The sequence below is a fragment of the Chamaea fasciata genome, unplaced genomic scaffold (genome assembly GCF_029207755.1).
Source record: "Chamaea fasciata isolate MVZ Bird 193981 ecotype frontalis unplaced genomic scaffold, bChaFas1.0.hap1 SCAF_4, whole genome shotgun sequence".
NCBI classification, from domain to species: domain Eukaryota; kingdom Metazoa; phylum Chordata; class Aves; order Passeriformes; family Sylviidae; genus Chamaea; species Chamaea fasciata.
The window spans coordinates 46,698,666-46,715,588 of NW_027094089.1; the positions used below are offsets into that span (position 1 = coordinate 46,698,666).

A 16,923-nucleotide genomic window follows, 5' to 3' on the forward strand; every position below is an offset into this window, starting at 1 on the left:
AAGAGCGTGTCACCATATCACCATTAAATCTGATTATACCCCTCTCCCCCATCATATCAAGTTTAATGCCCTACCAATAAGCTCCATTAGACAAAGACCCTCTTTCCCTTTTAGAGAGGCCAAACCCATCCAAATTCATTGTGTCTAGGACCATGGAGGCCAACCCATTATATGAAAGAAATCAAAATTGTGGCAGTGTGCCACCAGCTGCAGAGTCAGGTATTAAGACTGGGTCCATCTGCATTTTTAATGTCACTACCTGCACCTACAAAAGTAGAGGAAAAAAAAAACTGTGCCCTTGACTACCTCTCCAACCATCCCAGGGCCTTGAAGTCTCTTTTGACAGCCTCTGGACTATGCACTGTGGCTTCATGACCATGCATGTGGACGACAAGCAACAAGTAGTAAGAGTCTGATGGCTGAACCAGATAGGAAGTTTCCTGGTGATGCCCATAACTCATGCTCCAGGGAGACAGACTACTCTGTTAGAGAAGCACCTTTGTCCTAATCATCTACTGATTTTCCTACCACATCCAGTGCCTCACACCCACTGCACAGAGGCACTGGGGAGGGTGAGGTGGACAAGAAGGGCCTTTTTCCTGTTGTACCAAGCAAAGACTTGCCTTCATTCACTCCTTCCTTCTGATCTACTGCCTTCAGCCTGGCAGGGGGAGGTTACACAATGGTCTGGATATGGATTTCTTTCTGGTTACTGCTCCTGTCTCAGGAAGGGCAGAGCACAGTTCAACTGGTGTATCTCCAGCTCAGAGTGAGTCCCTGATACTTCTTAATCTTTTATCTCATGTCTTGGAAAACACACCAGGGCATTCACGTAGTTACACTGCACAGCACCTGCTAGACAGACAGCAAATTAATTTTTACTGAATTCATTTAATGACTCCCATTTATTATATCAGCCTAAGTACTGAGTGGTTAATGTAAATTTAAAGTGAAAAGATTCTACACTAATTCTAAGGTAACTGAACTGGTGCACAGTTCCACTGTCTTACTTCCTTGTTGATAACTAGGATGTTAGCATAAATTGCCAAGTAGCTCGAGAGCTTTGCAAAAACCTTTTAATGAGATTACTTACTCATTAAAGCAGTGGAAAATATGGTAAAAGACCAGCTAATGAGACTCTTTTCCCTTCAACTTTGTTTATTGATGTACTGAACATGAAAAAGTACAAAGAATCCAAACACAAAAGAAAACATGTACAACCTCTTAAATATCCAACAGAATATATTCTCTATTCCAACAAATGTGAATTAATTCACACTATACAACTTCAAATAAATACCAGCCTTATATTTTACTAAGTGCTCTGTTAAACACTGTAAAGTGAAGCCAAATTTACATGCCTTCTCATCAATGCCGTTAATTGCTACAATAGTATAGGAAAGAAGCATGTAGCTGCTATTTCTCCCACATGAGAAAGTTTGTGCTTACTATACTATATACAACTTTTAATGCAGAGGATTAGCTTTTAACAATCTAAATGCATCTAAGAATGAAGTACTCAGGAAGCCAATTGATTTTTGAATAGCATTGAGTGGGTCAGCATGAAAACTTGCTTTTTCACTTTAGCACGCGCTTCACAGTATATGTACTGTACTATACTGAAAGTTTTATAACTACAATTTAAAAGAATAAGAACCAAAAACAACTGCAAAGATAGTGTACAACTATGTTATGCATAGAACATTGCTTTTTCTAAGGGGAAGCGTATGAGCATCTCAGTTTATACAAAAAGCAGGACGTAACTACATAGTTGTCAGTGCATCCTGGTGAAGGCATCAAACCCTCAGCTTTTTTTTTTTTAAATTAATTATAAGCTAGATGCCAATCAGAAAATATTCTGTATTTGTTTTCCTTAACTTTCTTCAAGACACAATAAAGACTTTTTCTATTTCCCCAAATAGTGATTTAAGCATCATACAAAGTTAAACTTCAATAGCATACAGGTATTTATGTTTTTCATACGAAAAATGTAAGGAAATTTGCTCAAAACATATGTTTATACTTGGGTTTTTTACCACAAACATATTTATAAACAAAAATGTTGCATCATCATAAACAGCTGAAGCTAGACTATCTACAGACAAAAATAGCAACAGATCTGATGCACTGTAAATTCAAGTCCTCAGGACAAAAAGAAAAACAACAACAAAAAAAACCCCAAAAAAGAAAAAGAAGCAGACATCAAGTAACAATGTTAATGCCATTTACAAAGAAAAAACTTATACAAAAACATTCAAAATTGAACATCACTTGGCATGTAACTTAAAAAAACCAATCAAAATTAGCTGAAAGGTTCATAACTTAAGGTCTTATTTACATTACACAAAGCTCAGGTGTTAGCCTTAAACATAACTTTCAAAATACCTCCTAATGTATCCAACTCAGGCCACTTTTGCTGATTTGTTACTGCACAAACCATGCTTGATTTCTTTTCTTAAGACAAAACAATTCTTCAAACAATAGCAAGTACATCACTAAACACCATGAGCTCTATCTGAAGGGAATTCTTTAGGAAGAACAGATTTTTTTCCCCCATATCTCAGTGTTTAAAGTTTTCTGCTTGCTCTTATATTCTTCTTTTTAAATTTTTCATTTGCTTCAAAATCACAAATTAAAGTGAGCCACCTATCAGTTAACAACCAGGATGATCTGTGACTCCACTGATGATTACAAAAAATGAAACCAACAGTGCATCCCATTGACTTCTTAATACAAAGGTCTCAAAAGTAGTTCTACATCATAAATCTTTCTAAATTTTTTCCCAACAACTGCAAGCTTCCTGGTAAGTTTTAAAAGCTCACTAGGTGTCATATGAAGAGATTTCTCAAAGTATTCAAGTCAAAATATTTGTTCCAGGACCAGTAAAAAGTTTCTCCAAATTTTTTTTATTTTTTTATAAAAATAGATGCTTTTTTAAACCCACATCAAAGAGGCTCTTATCTCTTTGGCAAGGTACTGCTTTACGAAAAGTTCTCCACTATTCTTACAATAAGATTTATAATGTGTTCCCATTCCCCAACCCAAATGAAGATAATGAAATAAATACTGCTTATGACTTTATAAATAAAATGTAAACTTCAGATACTTTTCTTGAACAAACAAAACGAAGTAATTATGCATTACAATGTAAATTAAACACAAAGCAAATCCAAGAAATGACAGAAGAAAAATTATAGTATTACACAAAGCCTCAATATTTACTCATAGGCTAAAGGCAGTCATGTATTAAGAAAAAAAAAAAACTTCTTCCCTTAGCTGAAACATTTTAAAAGGTCCACCTTCTTCAAAGAAGGCAATAGAATACACATTGTGACAGGTAAAAACCCTGTACCTCTTGTCAATACTCAAACACAAAAGATAGATAAGAAGTTCTAATTCAAATATTAGCAATACAAAAATCTCACATATTCTTAGGATGCTAAGTCATCATTTTATCCCCATTTCCACGCTGGCATACAACAAAGGCATTTACTAATGCATAAAGCTTCTTGTAAATTGCCTTTGTTGTATAGTTTTCATGTATTAATGCACTGAGAATAACTTGTTAGGCTTTGTGCGTCTTGTTTGTTTTGAAGGAGACCTGCAGTACTCTGTCACCAAGGCGGTATCCATTCAGGCTGGCTATTGCCATTGCTGCCTCATCGTAGTTTGTCATAGTCACAAATCCAAAACCTTTGCACTTGTTGGTGTTGAAGTCGCGGATGACCTTCACATTGGTTACTGCTCCGAAGGGTCCAAACATTTGCCAGAGGATACTCTCATCAGCATCAGGGGCCAAGTTGTATACAAAAATGCACCACCCAGTTCCTGCATGTCCAGGGATATTAATTCCAGCCAAACTGGTCATTCCATCAATGGCCATTGGAGGAAACCTACTAAAGAATGAGGGAAAGCAAAACAGAATCATAATATAGCTGTTCACAAAAAATCCCAGCAAAAAAAAAGGTCAAAATTAAAGAAGAGAATGATAGAGAGCTTTTCACAGAATGAACATGTTGCTCAGGCTAGAAAGATACGATCAAAAATATTTTTTGCCTCCTAACTGCGCAAATACTAAGTAAAAAAATTACACATGATAAGGGAGAACAGTGCTAAGTATGTCTGAAATGATGTAACAGAAAATCAAAAGGAAAGCATGCTATAAAACCAGTGAGGATTAGCAAGTCATTTGAAACAGGAATTCCATGGAACTGCTACAAAAGGCTTGTCCATTTCATGCAAAATACATCAAAATGAACAATCTCAGCTGAAGTCTCAAAATGCAAAAATCCAACATAAGTCTTACTGAAAAGTAAGAGTTTGCAAAATACTTCAAAATAATTTGGTTGTTATGAACCAACTAATCCTTTATTACCTCTTTACTCCATAAGCTATGTTGAGCAGATTGTCCAACCTGCAAAACATTTAGCAACATGGTCAGTCTTCAGACTTTTCCACCCTTTAAGATTAAGGAAACTTAGCATAATACTGTCACATCCATTACAGTGTCCAGAACCACATGCAAATGTTAAAGTACCACCAGTGAAAGAGCCATGGCACCTTATTACATCTGACAGTGAATACAAAACACGTTCTTGTGTAGTAACCACAACCATAAGAAGTTCATTTAATGAAGTGCACCATGGCCACAAACCCAGCCTAAATCACATACTGTTACGATAAAATTACAGTCAATGACCACATCGGTGAAGTTTTCCACATTACTAACTTGGTTGAGAAGCAGACTTTTGAGGCTTCTGACATGACTATCAAGACAGATGCAGTATTTTGGACCACTACCGACTGTTGAAACAAGTGCCAAAGAGATTCTTCATATTCCTACTCCTTCTGGCAATTTCAGAACACTGGGAGTCAGAAGGCTGGTTTGGCTGAGGAGGGCTAAGGCAAAAATCATCAGTCTAAGGACAGGAGGCAAATTCAGGTGGGCATGGAAAGAATACATATATGTTGCTTGCCATTGGAAGAAGAAAATTTGCGTGGCCAAATCTCAACAGGAGTTGAAGCTTGCCAAAAATGTGGAGGACAACAAAAGGAGGTTTTTAAATATGTCAGTCTCAAAGAGCAGTCCAAAAATAACATCAGCCTGTTACAGAATGAGGATGGTCACCCCACAAACAGGGACACAAACGAGACAGAGAAGTTTAATGCTTTCTTTGCCTCCATCTTTAACACTGATGATAGGCAAAGAGAGTCCCAGTGTCCTTAGCTGTGAGAATGGTCAACATCCTTTGTGCGGGATCTCCTGCTCCAACTGGATCCCTACAAATTTATGGGACTTGATGGTATTCATCCAAGAACATCAAAGAACTGACCAATGTCTTTGTGAGGACTCTTTCAATGATGTTTTTAATGATTTTGGGAATATAGAGTTGACTGGAAGCTGGCTAACACTACCTCAATTTTCAGTAAGGGCAAGGAGGATGACCCTAGAAACTACAGGCCTGTCAGTCTCACTTCAGTGCCTGGTAAAATTATGCAGATTATTCTGGGAAGTATTGAAAAACAATCACAGCCAGTACGGCTTCATGAGGCCAAAGTCCTGCTTGTCAAACATAATTTCTTTTTATGATAGGATAACCCACCCAGCTGCTCAAAGGAAGTCAACTGATATAATCTTCTTGGATTTCAGTAAAGGTTTTCATACTGCCTCTCCCAGGATCCTTCTGGACAAAATGTGCAGCACATGGCTGGATAAACAAATTATGTGATAGGTGAACAACTGGCTCACAGGTCAGGCACAAAGGGTTACAGTGAATGGGGTGACACCTGACTGGTAATTGGTCACTACTGGATTCCACTGGGTTTCATTTCAGGCTCAATGCTCTTTAGCATCTTCATAACTGACTTGGATGCTGGAACTGAAGAACATATACTAAGTAAGTTTGCCGATGACACTAAATTGGGAGGACCTGTTGACTCCCCTTAAGGCAGAGAGACTCTGCAGAGGGACCTTGACAAATTAGAAGGTTGGGCAATGACGAAGCACATATCATTTAAAAACAGCAAGTGTCAGATTCTGCACCTGGGATGGGGCAAGCCTGGATGTACAGACAGACTGGGGAATGACACACTGAAAAGCATGGCAAGGGACCTGGGGTTCCTAGTCAACAGAAAGCTGAACATGAGTTGGCAGTGCCCTGGCAGCCAGGAGGGTCCCCGTGTCCTGGGGTGTATCAGGCTCAGCAGCACAACCAGGCAAGGGAGGGGACTGTCCTGCTCTGCTCTGGGGCAGCCTCACCTCGAGTGCTGGGGGCAGTTTTGGGTGCCACAATATAAAAAAGACATTGAGGTGTTAAGAGAGTGCCCAGAGGAGGGTCAAGAAAATGGTGAAGGGTCTGGAGGGGAAGTTGTACAGGAAGCAGTTAAGGTCACCTGGCTTGTTCAGCCTGGGGAGCCTGAGGGGTGGCTGGCCTCCTCACACTGCAGTTTCCTCATGAGGGAAAGAGGAGGTGCAGGCACTGATCTCTCTTCTCTGTGGTGACCCGTGACAGGACCTGAGGGGATGCCCTGAAGTTCTGTCAGGGCAGGTTTAGGCTGGATATTAGGAAAAGGTTCTTAACCTAGACAGTGGCTGGACACTACTGGAACAGCATTCCTAGGGAAGTGATCATGTCACCAAGCCTGCCAGGGTTCAGGAATTGTTTGGACAATGCTCCCAGGAACTCTGGGGGATGCACCTGTGCAGGGCCAGGAGCTGGATTCTAATATCCTTGTGGATGCCTTCCAACCTAGGATATTCTATGATGGTATGGTTTTCCAGGATGAAGTGTTTCTAGAATACACACACAGAGATATATATATATACGTATAGCATTTTCAAGATGTGATTCTTGCCTCACCTTCCCCCAATTATAGAATGCCACCACAACTCTAAACCCCTTTAAAGCTACCTAGCCAATATCCAAAATATGCAGTGCATATCACTCCTATTGCTCTTATTCCTAGAGTCCCTTAAACTGCTTCTTTAAAAAATATTTACCCTGAAGAAGCTCTTGTTTCTTTCTGGCAAATCCCAGATACATGAAGAAGAGGTCTTATTACAGATCCTCTTTAAGACTCAATAAAATATGAGCCTAGGTAAAAAAATGTACACTTGATTTAGTTTTCCAGAGTGCACTGATTCTGCAATGAGCTAGGTTTGCAGAATACACTGACAAGAAACTACTGAACCCCTAAAAAAGCAGAAAAAAGGAAATTAAAAAATACTTGACTACTATCAGTAGACAGTGTGGATGACTGAGGTCTACTGTCATTGACATAAGGGGTGGAGAACAAGGTGAAGAGTTCTAGAAACACCACCACATATAGGTCGTTGTTACAAGGGCAGTCAGATGAGGACTTAGTAGAGTAATGGCAACACTTGTTTTTTCATCAATTACCTTGAAGATTTGAAAATATTGTGGAAAAATTCTCAGGGACTTTCACCGGAAAATTTTTAAAGATGCTTTAAATTATACATCTTATAGAAACTGAGGAACAATTACATAGAGCTGCTTTTCAAAGTCTAGCTCAAGTTTTCTCTTAATAAGAAAAGAAAGTTAGCATTGTATTGATCATGTTGCCTTTATTATTAGAGTTTAAGCTCTTTTCAGGCCTCTGTCAACTATTAACAGAGATGGGTCAACTGCGTCAGGTAATCCTGTCTGAAATGTCAACAGCTAAGATTTCTTTCACGTGTAACACATGAAGGATCTGAAGCACTGGTGCCATCTCACCTGCAGTCAGCACCAGAGCTGGAATGATGAAACAATACAAGGCAAAAATCTAAACAACGAAAGATGATTTCTCTTTACAGTGTAAAGATTTAAAATTTAGTAAGACTGTCCTGTAGTGATGAAAGATTAGCCTGAAGGCCTTGACAAAAAAAAAAAAAAAAAAAAATTGTATGCAACCTCAGTTTACTGTTTGACCAGTAAGTTAAACATTTTCTTTCTTCCACTTTAATAAAAGTGAGAGAGATTTGACTCTCCTATTTACTACAGACTTGGTACTACTTAATGCTTTTTATTACCATTAAACTAGTATGTGGGGCAAATCACAATATCTCTTTAAGGTGTTTTTAAGCACTACTTTACGCTTACACATCTCAGAAAAAACCAACAGCTTCCAAGTGAAATGGACATTCATAAAACTACAATTCCATTTAAAGACAAATCTCCACCAGTCAAAATTTAAGATCCAAAGCCTAAAGCTGCAGGACAGAGGTAGTCTACTGACATTGCCTAAGAGTAAAGAAATAGGTCTTAACCAAAAAGAACCAAACCCAGCCTCCCCCCACCCCCAAACCCAACCCCGCACCAAAAAAACCCCAAAACATGCACACTCCCCCCCAAACAAACAAACAGAATAACCCCCCCAAAAATCAAAAAAACCCACCACAAAACCAAAAAACCTCTGAAAGCTGGAAGAATTTTTACAAATCATGATAGATCTACCTGGAGTATCAGTGAAATACCAATGCTATCTCGGCCAGCATCTGAGTGAAACTGAGCAGAGGAGTATCTTGGAACATGGGCAGTCAGAAGGACTCAAGGAGTCTGCAGGCCAGACTTGCCAGAATATGTTGAATGTACACATAAGCTTGTAACACATAACCCATTACCTTATTTCAAACCATGCACCTGAGCCCATCCTACAACTTCCTCCCCTATACTCTGTAGAATAATGGCAAGTCTACTTTTATGCAATATTCAGAACCCTGTTGCAAGGTAGCCCTTTCATTACCTAAGAAATGGTAAGAAGAACCACAGTAAGTAAATAAAATTGGTTATCTCCTCTCCTACAGCAGAACACCTACTCCTCACACCTGTGAGACACAGCATATAAGGCCAAAAAGCTGAAGAAAAGAAAAATTCAGAAATTCTGACAGAAGTTCAGTCCATGAACTCTTGAATATTTGGCTTATAAGCAAGCATAAGCAATGCAGAGCTTTTGAAATTTGGTATATTCTCTTTGAAGGAAGCTGTGAACTGGTTTTCTTTCTTGAAAAACAAAATAGAAATACTCTTTTGAGTGTATTACTATTTAACACAATCCAATCACATTGTTCAAGGGCAGAGGGAGGGAAGAAATAATCAAGATCACTGAAAAAAATCCAAGGTACTCATGGATGTAGACAATACAGTGTTTGTATCACTTTGTTCACACCATCTGTTCTTTTCAATACACTAAATTGCACAGAGACTTATATGGCATTAGTTTCAACATGATAGGAACATAAATCCCCAAAAAGCACAAGTGGAAAATACATGAACAATCTTCAATAGGAAAGGTTGTAACAAGAAAAGATGAATTATGGCATTGAGAACATAGACAACTAACCAGGAAACAACCTGAAAGCCAGAATGCAGAGGAAAAATGCAGGGGTAGATAAGGAGGAAGCTGGCTGTGGCATGCCATATGGCTAAGAACACTTAATCTCCTACGTCAACATTACTGAATCAACTTGCACATTAATCAAGAATAACCTAGGAAATGAAAAGTAGTCTTTGAAAAAAAGTTTTAGTGACTGAGTACAAAAAAGATGCCACCTTGGTTTACCTAAGTAAGCTTATTAGACACTGAAACGCTATCAATAGCATGGCATGCATTTCTGGTTTCAGCTGTACTGGGGTAGCGTAGCTGAAGTTCAACATTCACCTGTTTCCTTCCCACACAGAAGTCAGACAAGCAGGCAAGCACATGCATAGAGGCAAACAGACAGGCCTGTGGGAACATGCAAGTTTCAGCACAGTTGTGCACATTATTTGACTTACCTAAAACGTTGAGCCTGCTGAGCTAGAGGGGCGGGATACCTTCTGTTTGGAGAATGGTACAGCTGGGAAAGAATGGCCTGATTGGTTTTTTGGCTTGGACTGTTAGCAAACTTTACAGTGATGGGCTCTGTGGCACCTGGAGGTTTCTGGCCATTCAAGCCCTTGATAGCTTCTTCTGCTTCAATTCGCTTGTCAAACCGGATAAACCCCACGCCCCGAGACACCCCTGCACAAGGCAAAAAAACACAAAGTAATGAATTCATAGACTCCAGAATATTAGATGTTAACTTTTTATTTATGTGGCCAATTACTATGTTGATAGTCAAATGCAGTGAACACATGATAACTTTGATCTTAACAGAAATGAGCTTTTGTAAAATAAAAATTTTCTACTGCAATTCTGATTTCAATTTTTAATTTAACTGATGCAAGACATTTGTGTGAAAAGCTTGGAAGTTTGAGGGAGAACAGTGGAAACAAATATAGTGAGCCACAGTGGGATTGGGAAACAAAGCTATTTTTTTTGGATGGAGATAAATCCAAGCCAGCTGCACTGTAATCTATGGTCAGCTCATGCTACTCAGCAGTGTCTAAATTCACAAAAATTCTGTAAATAGCTTAGTTCTCTGCTCTCTATCACCAAAAAAAATGGCTTTTGTTCTCCTGGTGTGTCTCCTGAAGCTCTCTTTGGAGCAAACATGGTGAGAGGATGATGATGTGCATATACTATATTGCAATAATGGGAACTATGGCCATATTTTAACAGTCAGTGGTTACCTCTAAGTAAAAGATTTGTTTTCGGTGTATCACCATACATCACTATGTGTTACTTTTGAAGAAAACTTTTCTTGATATAGAAAAGTCCAAGGCAACATGCAAAGGAATCCAAAAGTGTATACGGAAGGAACATTACACATCAAAAATCACACATAATTTTATGTGTCTTAGACATAAACATGTTAATGTGTTTTAGACATAGGCCCATTGAGCTGTGGACGCTTAAACCGATTAGTATTGAAGCTACTAACAGCCAACATTAGTTAGATCAATGTTTTGTTGTAGTAGTACTAGTGCCATTTAGAGCTCCTTTACATTTTAGTTCATGAGTAACTAGATGAATTAGACACTTGTCCTCAATTGAGAAAGACATTAATGACAAGAAATGTATTCTGTTCATAAACAATGATTTAAAACTGACAATGAACAGGCATAAGAAAGCTTTAAAAAGGCAAATGTCACAGTTTCAACTTTGCATTTTTTATCTTTCAGTTTGTGTCACAACCCTACTATTCATACCATTCTGAGCCTACTTCTTCCAAATTACTAAAAAGGAGGCAATAAAGCTTGAGCCTTAACAACAATCTATATGCCAGAAAGTACACTGCAAATAGCAGGATTTATGAATATGAATAGAATTATCATGCATATTAGAAGTTAAATTATACTTACTTACTGATCCATTTGTTAAATTCCATCTCTTTCTATGTACAAATATACAGGAACCTACTGTGACAGCTATTTACTGCACAATGACTAGGAATCTGACCCGCAAATCTGCTACATCTACAAGCCAGTATTTGGCCTTCAGCTTTCCTTTCCAGGCCTCTCTATACTCTCAACAACTCAAATTATTAAAACACTCTCTAAGCACAAGGCATCAAAATCGAGATTTCTTTAAACTTAGTGGAAGTCAAAGGAGTACACTCAAGTTCCTCTAAATATCAGCCAAGTCTCAAATGCTGGCATGTGCAAACTTTTCCAAGTAAGACAATGAAAAAACTTTATGACCTTCTGCAGTTGAAAGCTGATGCCACCTAAGAGGATAAGCGGCTTTGAAAAGGTGTAACTGTTAAAAAAATAAAAAAAACAAACCCAGCTTATTCAGGGAATAATTATGTGAGTAAACGACTTCGTCTGTCCCACCCCTCAGTGTTCCGGAAGGGGGACAACTTGGAGAGCTCTGCTTCTTTGTATGTTGCTTTGTACACTCAATACTCCTGTCATGTACTTGGCTTTTCACTCAATTGCTTCTATCTGGCAGAGACGTCACAGCAGGTGATTCTGAAAACTATAATGCTCCTCAAGATCAGCCATTTGAGGCAGCAAAAAACCACAGGAATTCCTGTAGGAATGTGCAGAGTAACCACAAAGTGTCACTGACAACGATTACCTGATTGACACACATACTGTAATAATGCAAATACCCTGCTTCATCTTAGTACTTAGGGCATAGGTAATCACAGAACTTACCTGCTCCTGAGGAACTCAAAGCTCACGTGTGTGCCCAAATGTAATGAGTTAGCCTTGAAAAGTCTTAACAGCAGCTGCCAGTCTGGGGCTTTGGTAATCCTAGCCTCAGAGAACCAGCTGTGCATTTCTGCATAAAATTTTCTTTTTAGAAAAAAAAGTTTAATAGCATTTTGTAAGGCACTGGGAGACTAATTTCATGCAGCAGTTTGGGAAGGAAGATTATGGCAGCTGTAAATGTATTACAAGTCATCAAACAAGCTTCAAATCTGCACCTTCAGGGTGGAAATGACTCAAGCTGGCTCAGAACATACACAGTCTATTTTTGTCCATGCATATTTATCAATGATTCCAGGAGACAAATGCATTTTCTGGCCTACACATACCTTTTATACATTATGGAGACAAGACTGTTGTGCTGAAAGATGAAATATTTCCTAAACTGTGGGTCCATGAAAGGCCATGCAAAACTGCCTACTTACCAGTGACTTGGTCAACCAGAATACGAGAAGTAATAATACGTCCATATTGGGAAAAGAGCTGTTCCAGTTCTTTCTGGGTCATTGTTTTTGGAAGTCCACTGACATACAAATTTGCATCTCTGATAGAAGCTGAACTTGGTCGTGCATAAGAAACCTTAGAAAAAAAAACAAAAAAAATACCACATAACAAACACTTCAAAATCAGCTGAAATAGGACAGTGTTATTTGTTCTGAGACCTGAGACATTAAAGCATCTCCAACAGCAGAACAGTTACTTTGCAGTTACCTAGTTTAGTGGGTGGGGTTTTTTTTTGTTTGTTTGTTTGTTTTTTTGGGAGCTGCCTTCCAAAACCAGAAGGAATGCAACTTGGACCTCACAGGAAAAGCTGAATACATGAACTCATATATAAAAAGGACATCCAAACAAATGAGAAAAAGCTAGGAACACATTCCAGCAAGCCTTGGTGGAGAAAGTGCTCTCAGTTAGCCGACTTTAAGAGCAAAGCAACAAATTTAGTAAGTTCCATGAATGTCCCATGAATTGTCCTTAAAAAGCACTAAAACATCCAAGGAATTAAGATTTCAGTGTGATATATAGGCCAAAGGCACAAAAAGACAGTCTGAAGCACTTAGAGGTTTGCAAGTATTTTTCAAGTACTGTGTCTTTTGTATGTGTTGAGCTTGCTACCAAATGACACATCATCATAATCATTCATGAGATCAAGATAAACTCTGGTACCTCACTTTCACAGGCGTAAGAACGAATGGTGGAAGTAGGACTCCAACCTCTATTTTGCCTGTTCAGCAGTTTGTCAATTTCTGCAACAGGGGCCTTAAAAACAAATGCCATTTAACAGTGAATTTCTTGGATCCTTTTGGACAAAAGTTTTCTACCTGCTGCCTTGATGTGTCAGTCAAAATATTTTAAGGTGATCAAGTAGATTCTTTGACCTTTAGACACATGCTACAAAACAGCATTGGTACTTCCTCCTGAAGTTTGTACAAGTGGTTTGACTACAAGAATGATTAGGACAGAACATCTGTGCCTCTCAAACAGGACAAAATACTTCATCTAGGCTTTTCACCTATGTAAAATATAAAAGTAAAAAGGATCCTCAAGAAGCGGTCAGATTTATCTCTTTTCCTTCCCTCCCCCTTCCATGCACTGTTAGCCTACACCGGGCAACTGGAACTTGATTCTGTCATTCTGTCTTTTGCCTAATTCTTTGATATTTCCTTCCTGTCTCATTTCCATGCAGACCAGCAGGCTCTTAAGACTGCTGTGGAAGCAAAACAGGACAGCATGCTGGAGATTAAAAAACAGTACCCTGAACACTGCTGTGATCCTTCAAGTCCCACCCAGAGACTTTTGTAAGGTACCTTTGTGCTGGTTGAAGACAACTGACCTCAAAAACTTGTAGCTATCCAACATGGAACCTTGTAAGTCACACTGCCTTGTTCTTTCCAGCAGAGCCACATAAGAGCTAAAGCCCTATGTTCAAAGTTACAGGAAAACAGAGCATTCAGCCACAGAAGCAACAAAGACAGTGACAGCTACCCTCTTCTACCAGGCAGAAAAAAACAAAGGCTAAGGAATGAACAAGCTTGCTCAACTTGCCCATTTGGCCCTGAGCTTCTTTAAGAAATAAACTTCCATGCCTCACTTGGCAGGACTTCAAGCAGACCCAAAGCCAAGGAATGGAGACAGACTGCCTGGGAAACAGCATTAGTCCCAGTAAAATCATGAATTACCAAATCCTAGCAGACACTGTCTTTCAAGGGGGAATTCAAACTGCTGCACACATGCTGCCACATATACAAATATAAACTCACACAGAATTTATCAGAAGAGAAGAAACCTGCAAGAAATATTTTCTAACTTAGTTTAAGTTTACGTTATGCTACAGAACTGGTATTTGTCAAGATTTAAAGCAGCTTTGGCAAAACTCTCATTTTCCTCTGGTGAGTATGAGCTCTTGCATGGTACAGCTGGTCCATGCTACAGTATTGCCCATGCCCTCACTGGTGAAAGACATTTCAAATAGTTTAACATAGCATGCAAGGCCTACATTGAATGTAATTTCAGGAGTGCAAGCAAATGGAAGCAATACTCTAACCAGTATACACTACTCGTACAAATCCAGTTTCACTGTCATTACCTTCAACTGACTACTCCAACACATTGAATCTGGGCACATTAGTCACAGTAGTAACACATACGAAACCAAAATCAGTGGTTCATCACCAATATCTGAACATTATATTTAACCGTATTGCTAAGTACCAGAACTACTGGCCAGGCAAGAAATCTGAAAGAAACATGTAACTTCAGAAATGTGATGTATTTTAAGTCAGCACCACTAGAGAAAAACAAGGACACCACAAAATATCACTGGTATAACTATTTCCTATGAAAAGAACCTTGCCTAGAGTATTCATGGGACATAACCCTCTTAATTTTTGATGTCAAAATCCAGTCATTTCACTTGTGATACACATTTAAAGCAGAGACTCTCCAGACTAATCTCCCAACCCATATAATATAATTCTGCTCATTCAGTAATTACTTGCTGATAGTTCTATACTTAGTCTCTTTAAACAATTTTTATATGGACTAAATTAACAACAGTGCCAAGATTTTTATTCCACAGCTAATTCAACAGCTGAACATTATAGTTACACGATCTCAACACCACTGAACACAAGGAAAGTCAAGAAACAGCCTGAGCGCCTGCAGTTTTAAATACTGAATGATGATACACACTGTACAACACTGAACAGCACTACTCTGGAGATACTGATTTAAAAACAGCTTTACTGGAATTTTCCACTGCAGTTAGTAGGAAAGACATTTGTTTCTAAAAACATTACACCACCAAACATCACACCATTACACCACCAAATCTAAGTATTTTCATTGCTTTAATACTTGATTTCCTAACATCAAGAAGAACTGATTCACAATTTCCAAGTGAAAACTGTGAAAGTTAGCAGGTAAAACAAAGAAGTTACCAAAAATAAATAAAGAGGAACAGCCCCCACAAGTGAATATTTCAGTTTCTTAGTATCTGCTACTAGCTCTGGACACCTCAATACTGTGTTTTGAGCCCTTTTATCTTATGATTAGTAGAGGACAAAGTATTTGTATTCTCTCAAAAAACCTGAGAACTTAATATAATTTCTTCCTAAACACCTCTACTAAATGTATTCTTCCAAGTCTTTAAATCTGAAATCTTTAAATGCTAAAATCAGTATTTCAGTAAATATTTACATTCACTAGCTCAAGTACAATCTTTCTGGTTAAAACACTACTTGCCCTTAAGAGTAGTGCTGGTTCTTTTAAAATGTGTATTTCTGTAGTATGTCCAGATGAAAATGGGTTAAACCCACCTACAAAGCAGACAGATTTATATTGAGAAAAGGAATACATTAGGAGCAAGTATGTCTCCTCTACAAGCACAATAAACAAGTACATACTGCTTTTTCTTACAGCAATGTTCTCAGAGGCCACTGTGCCAGGCAAGCGCTCTTAACTTGCACTTAAATTTATATGAGATACCATGATTCAAGAATTGTTCTTAATTCGATTTCTAGTAAGAAGATGCTACAGCACAGCACAGAGATGAGGTCTCAGCTGTCACTAGTGACAGGTTGTTGCCTGAAACAGGGGAGTATATTGCTGTATATTCATCAAGTATACTTCTTGTCTCCCCTCAGTTAAGATTGCTGTATTCCAAACAAAGCTTCAAGGCCACTTTTCCCAGTACACCACCTTGTTGAACATGTGCATGCTGTGCTGAGTTCATGCTGGTAGCCCACAGTAGCACACCACTGTGGACAGAGCAAACTGGAAATCCAGACTTTCCTTTGTAAGGTCAACTTACACCCAGCTCTGTGGAACTAAAAAAGCTCAACACAGCTTCACTTACAAGTTTAGATTAAGCTGATAAACAGAACCATATCCCATAAAGGTCCTGCTTTTACAGCCTGCTGTACAATAGGGAACGCACTGAAAAAACAGACACTGAAGCAACAGCCTTTCAGCATTATTATCAGAAGAGGTTTCACTATTTTTTTTAGTTCACCCCTCAAAGTGTGCCAGCTCTGACAGTTACAACCCATGAGAGAGTCACAAGCCTGAAGTGAGTCACGGCATCCACATCTGCTGCCACTCAACTGAGGGCATGAATGGACCAACCTAACAAATATAGACTTAAAACTGGTCTTTATGTGTGTTAGAGGATGAGAAGCAGAAGTCTACCCCAGGATATAACCAATTAAGGACAGCATACTGCTCAAAGAGAAAGACCTCATAAAATGCTGCTGTATTAAGCACAGAGGAAAACCAGAAACAGGCTTTCAGAAGGCTTGGTCTAAATCAACTGACACCCAAAACACCACTTGGTGAACAGAATCCA

At 38.7% G+C, this 16,923-nt stretch overlaps 1 protein-coding gene across 1 annotated transcript in view; it reads right to left on the reverse strand.

The window, feature by feature from the left end:
- Nucleotides 1–1,131: 1,131 nt before the first annotated feature.
- The window catches only part of ELAVL2 (ELAV like RNA binding protein 2), an 87,144-nt gene continuing 71,352 nt past the window's right edge, over nucleotides 1,132–16,923 (reverse strand). The window contains 4 exon segments of the mRNA XM_066181455.1: nucleotides 1,132–3,896; nucleotides 4,376–4,414; nucleotides 9,777–10,002; nucleotides 12,506–12,659. Of these exon segments, the coding sequence (XP_066037552.1) occupies nucleotides 3,566–3,896; nucleotides 4,376–4,414; nucleotides 9,777–10,002; nucleotides 12,506–12,659 (750 nt within the window). The 3' untranslated portion in view covers nucleotides 1,132–3,565.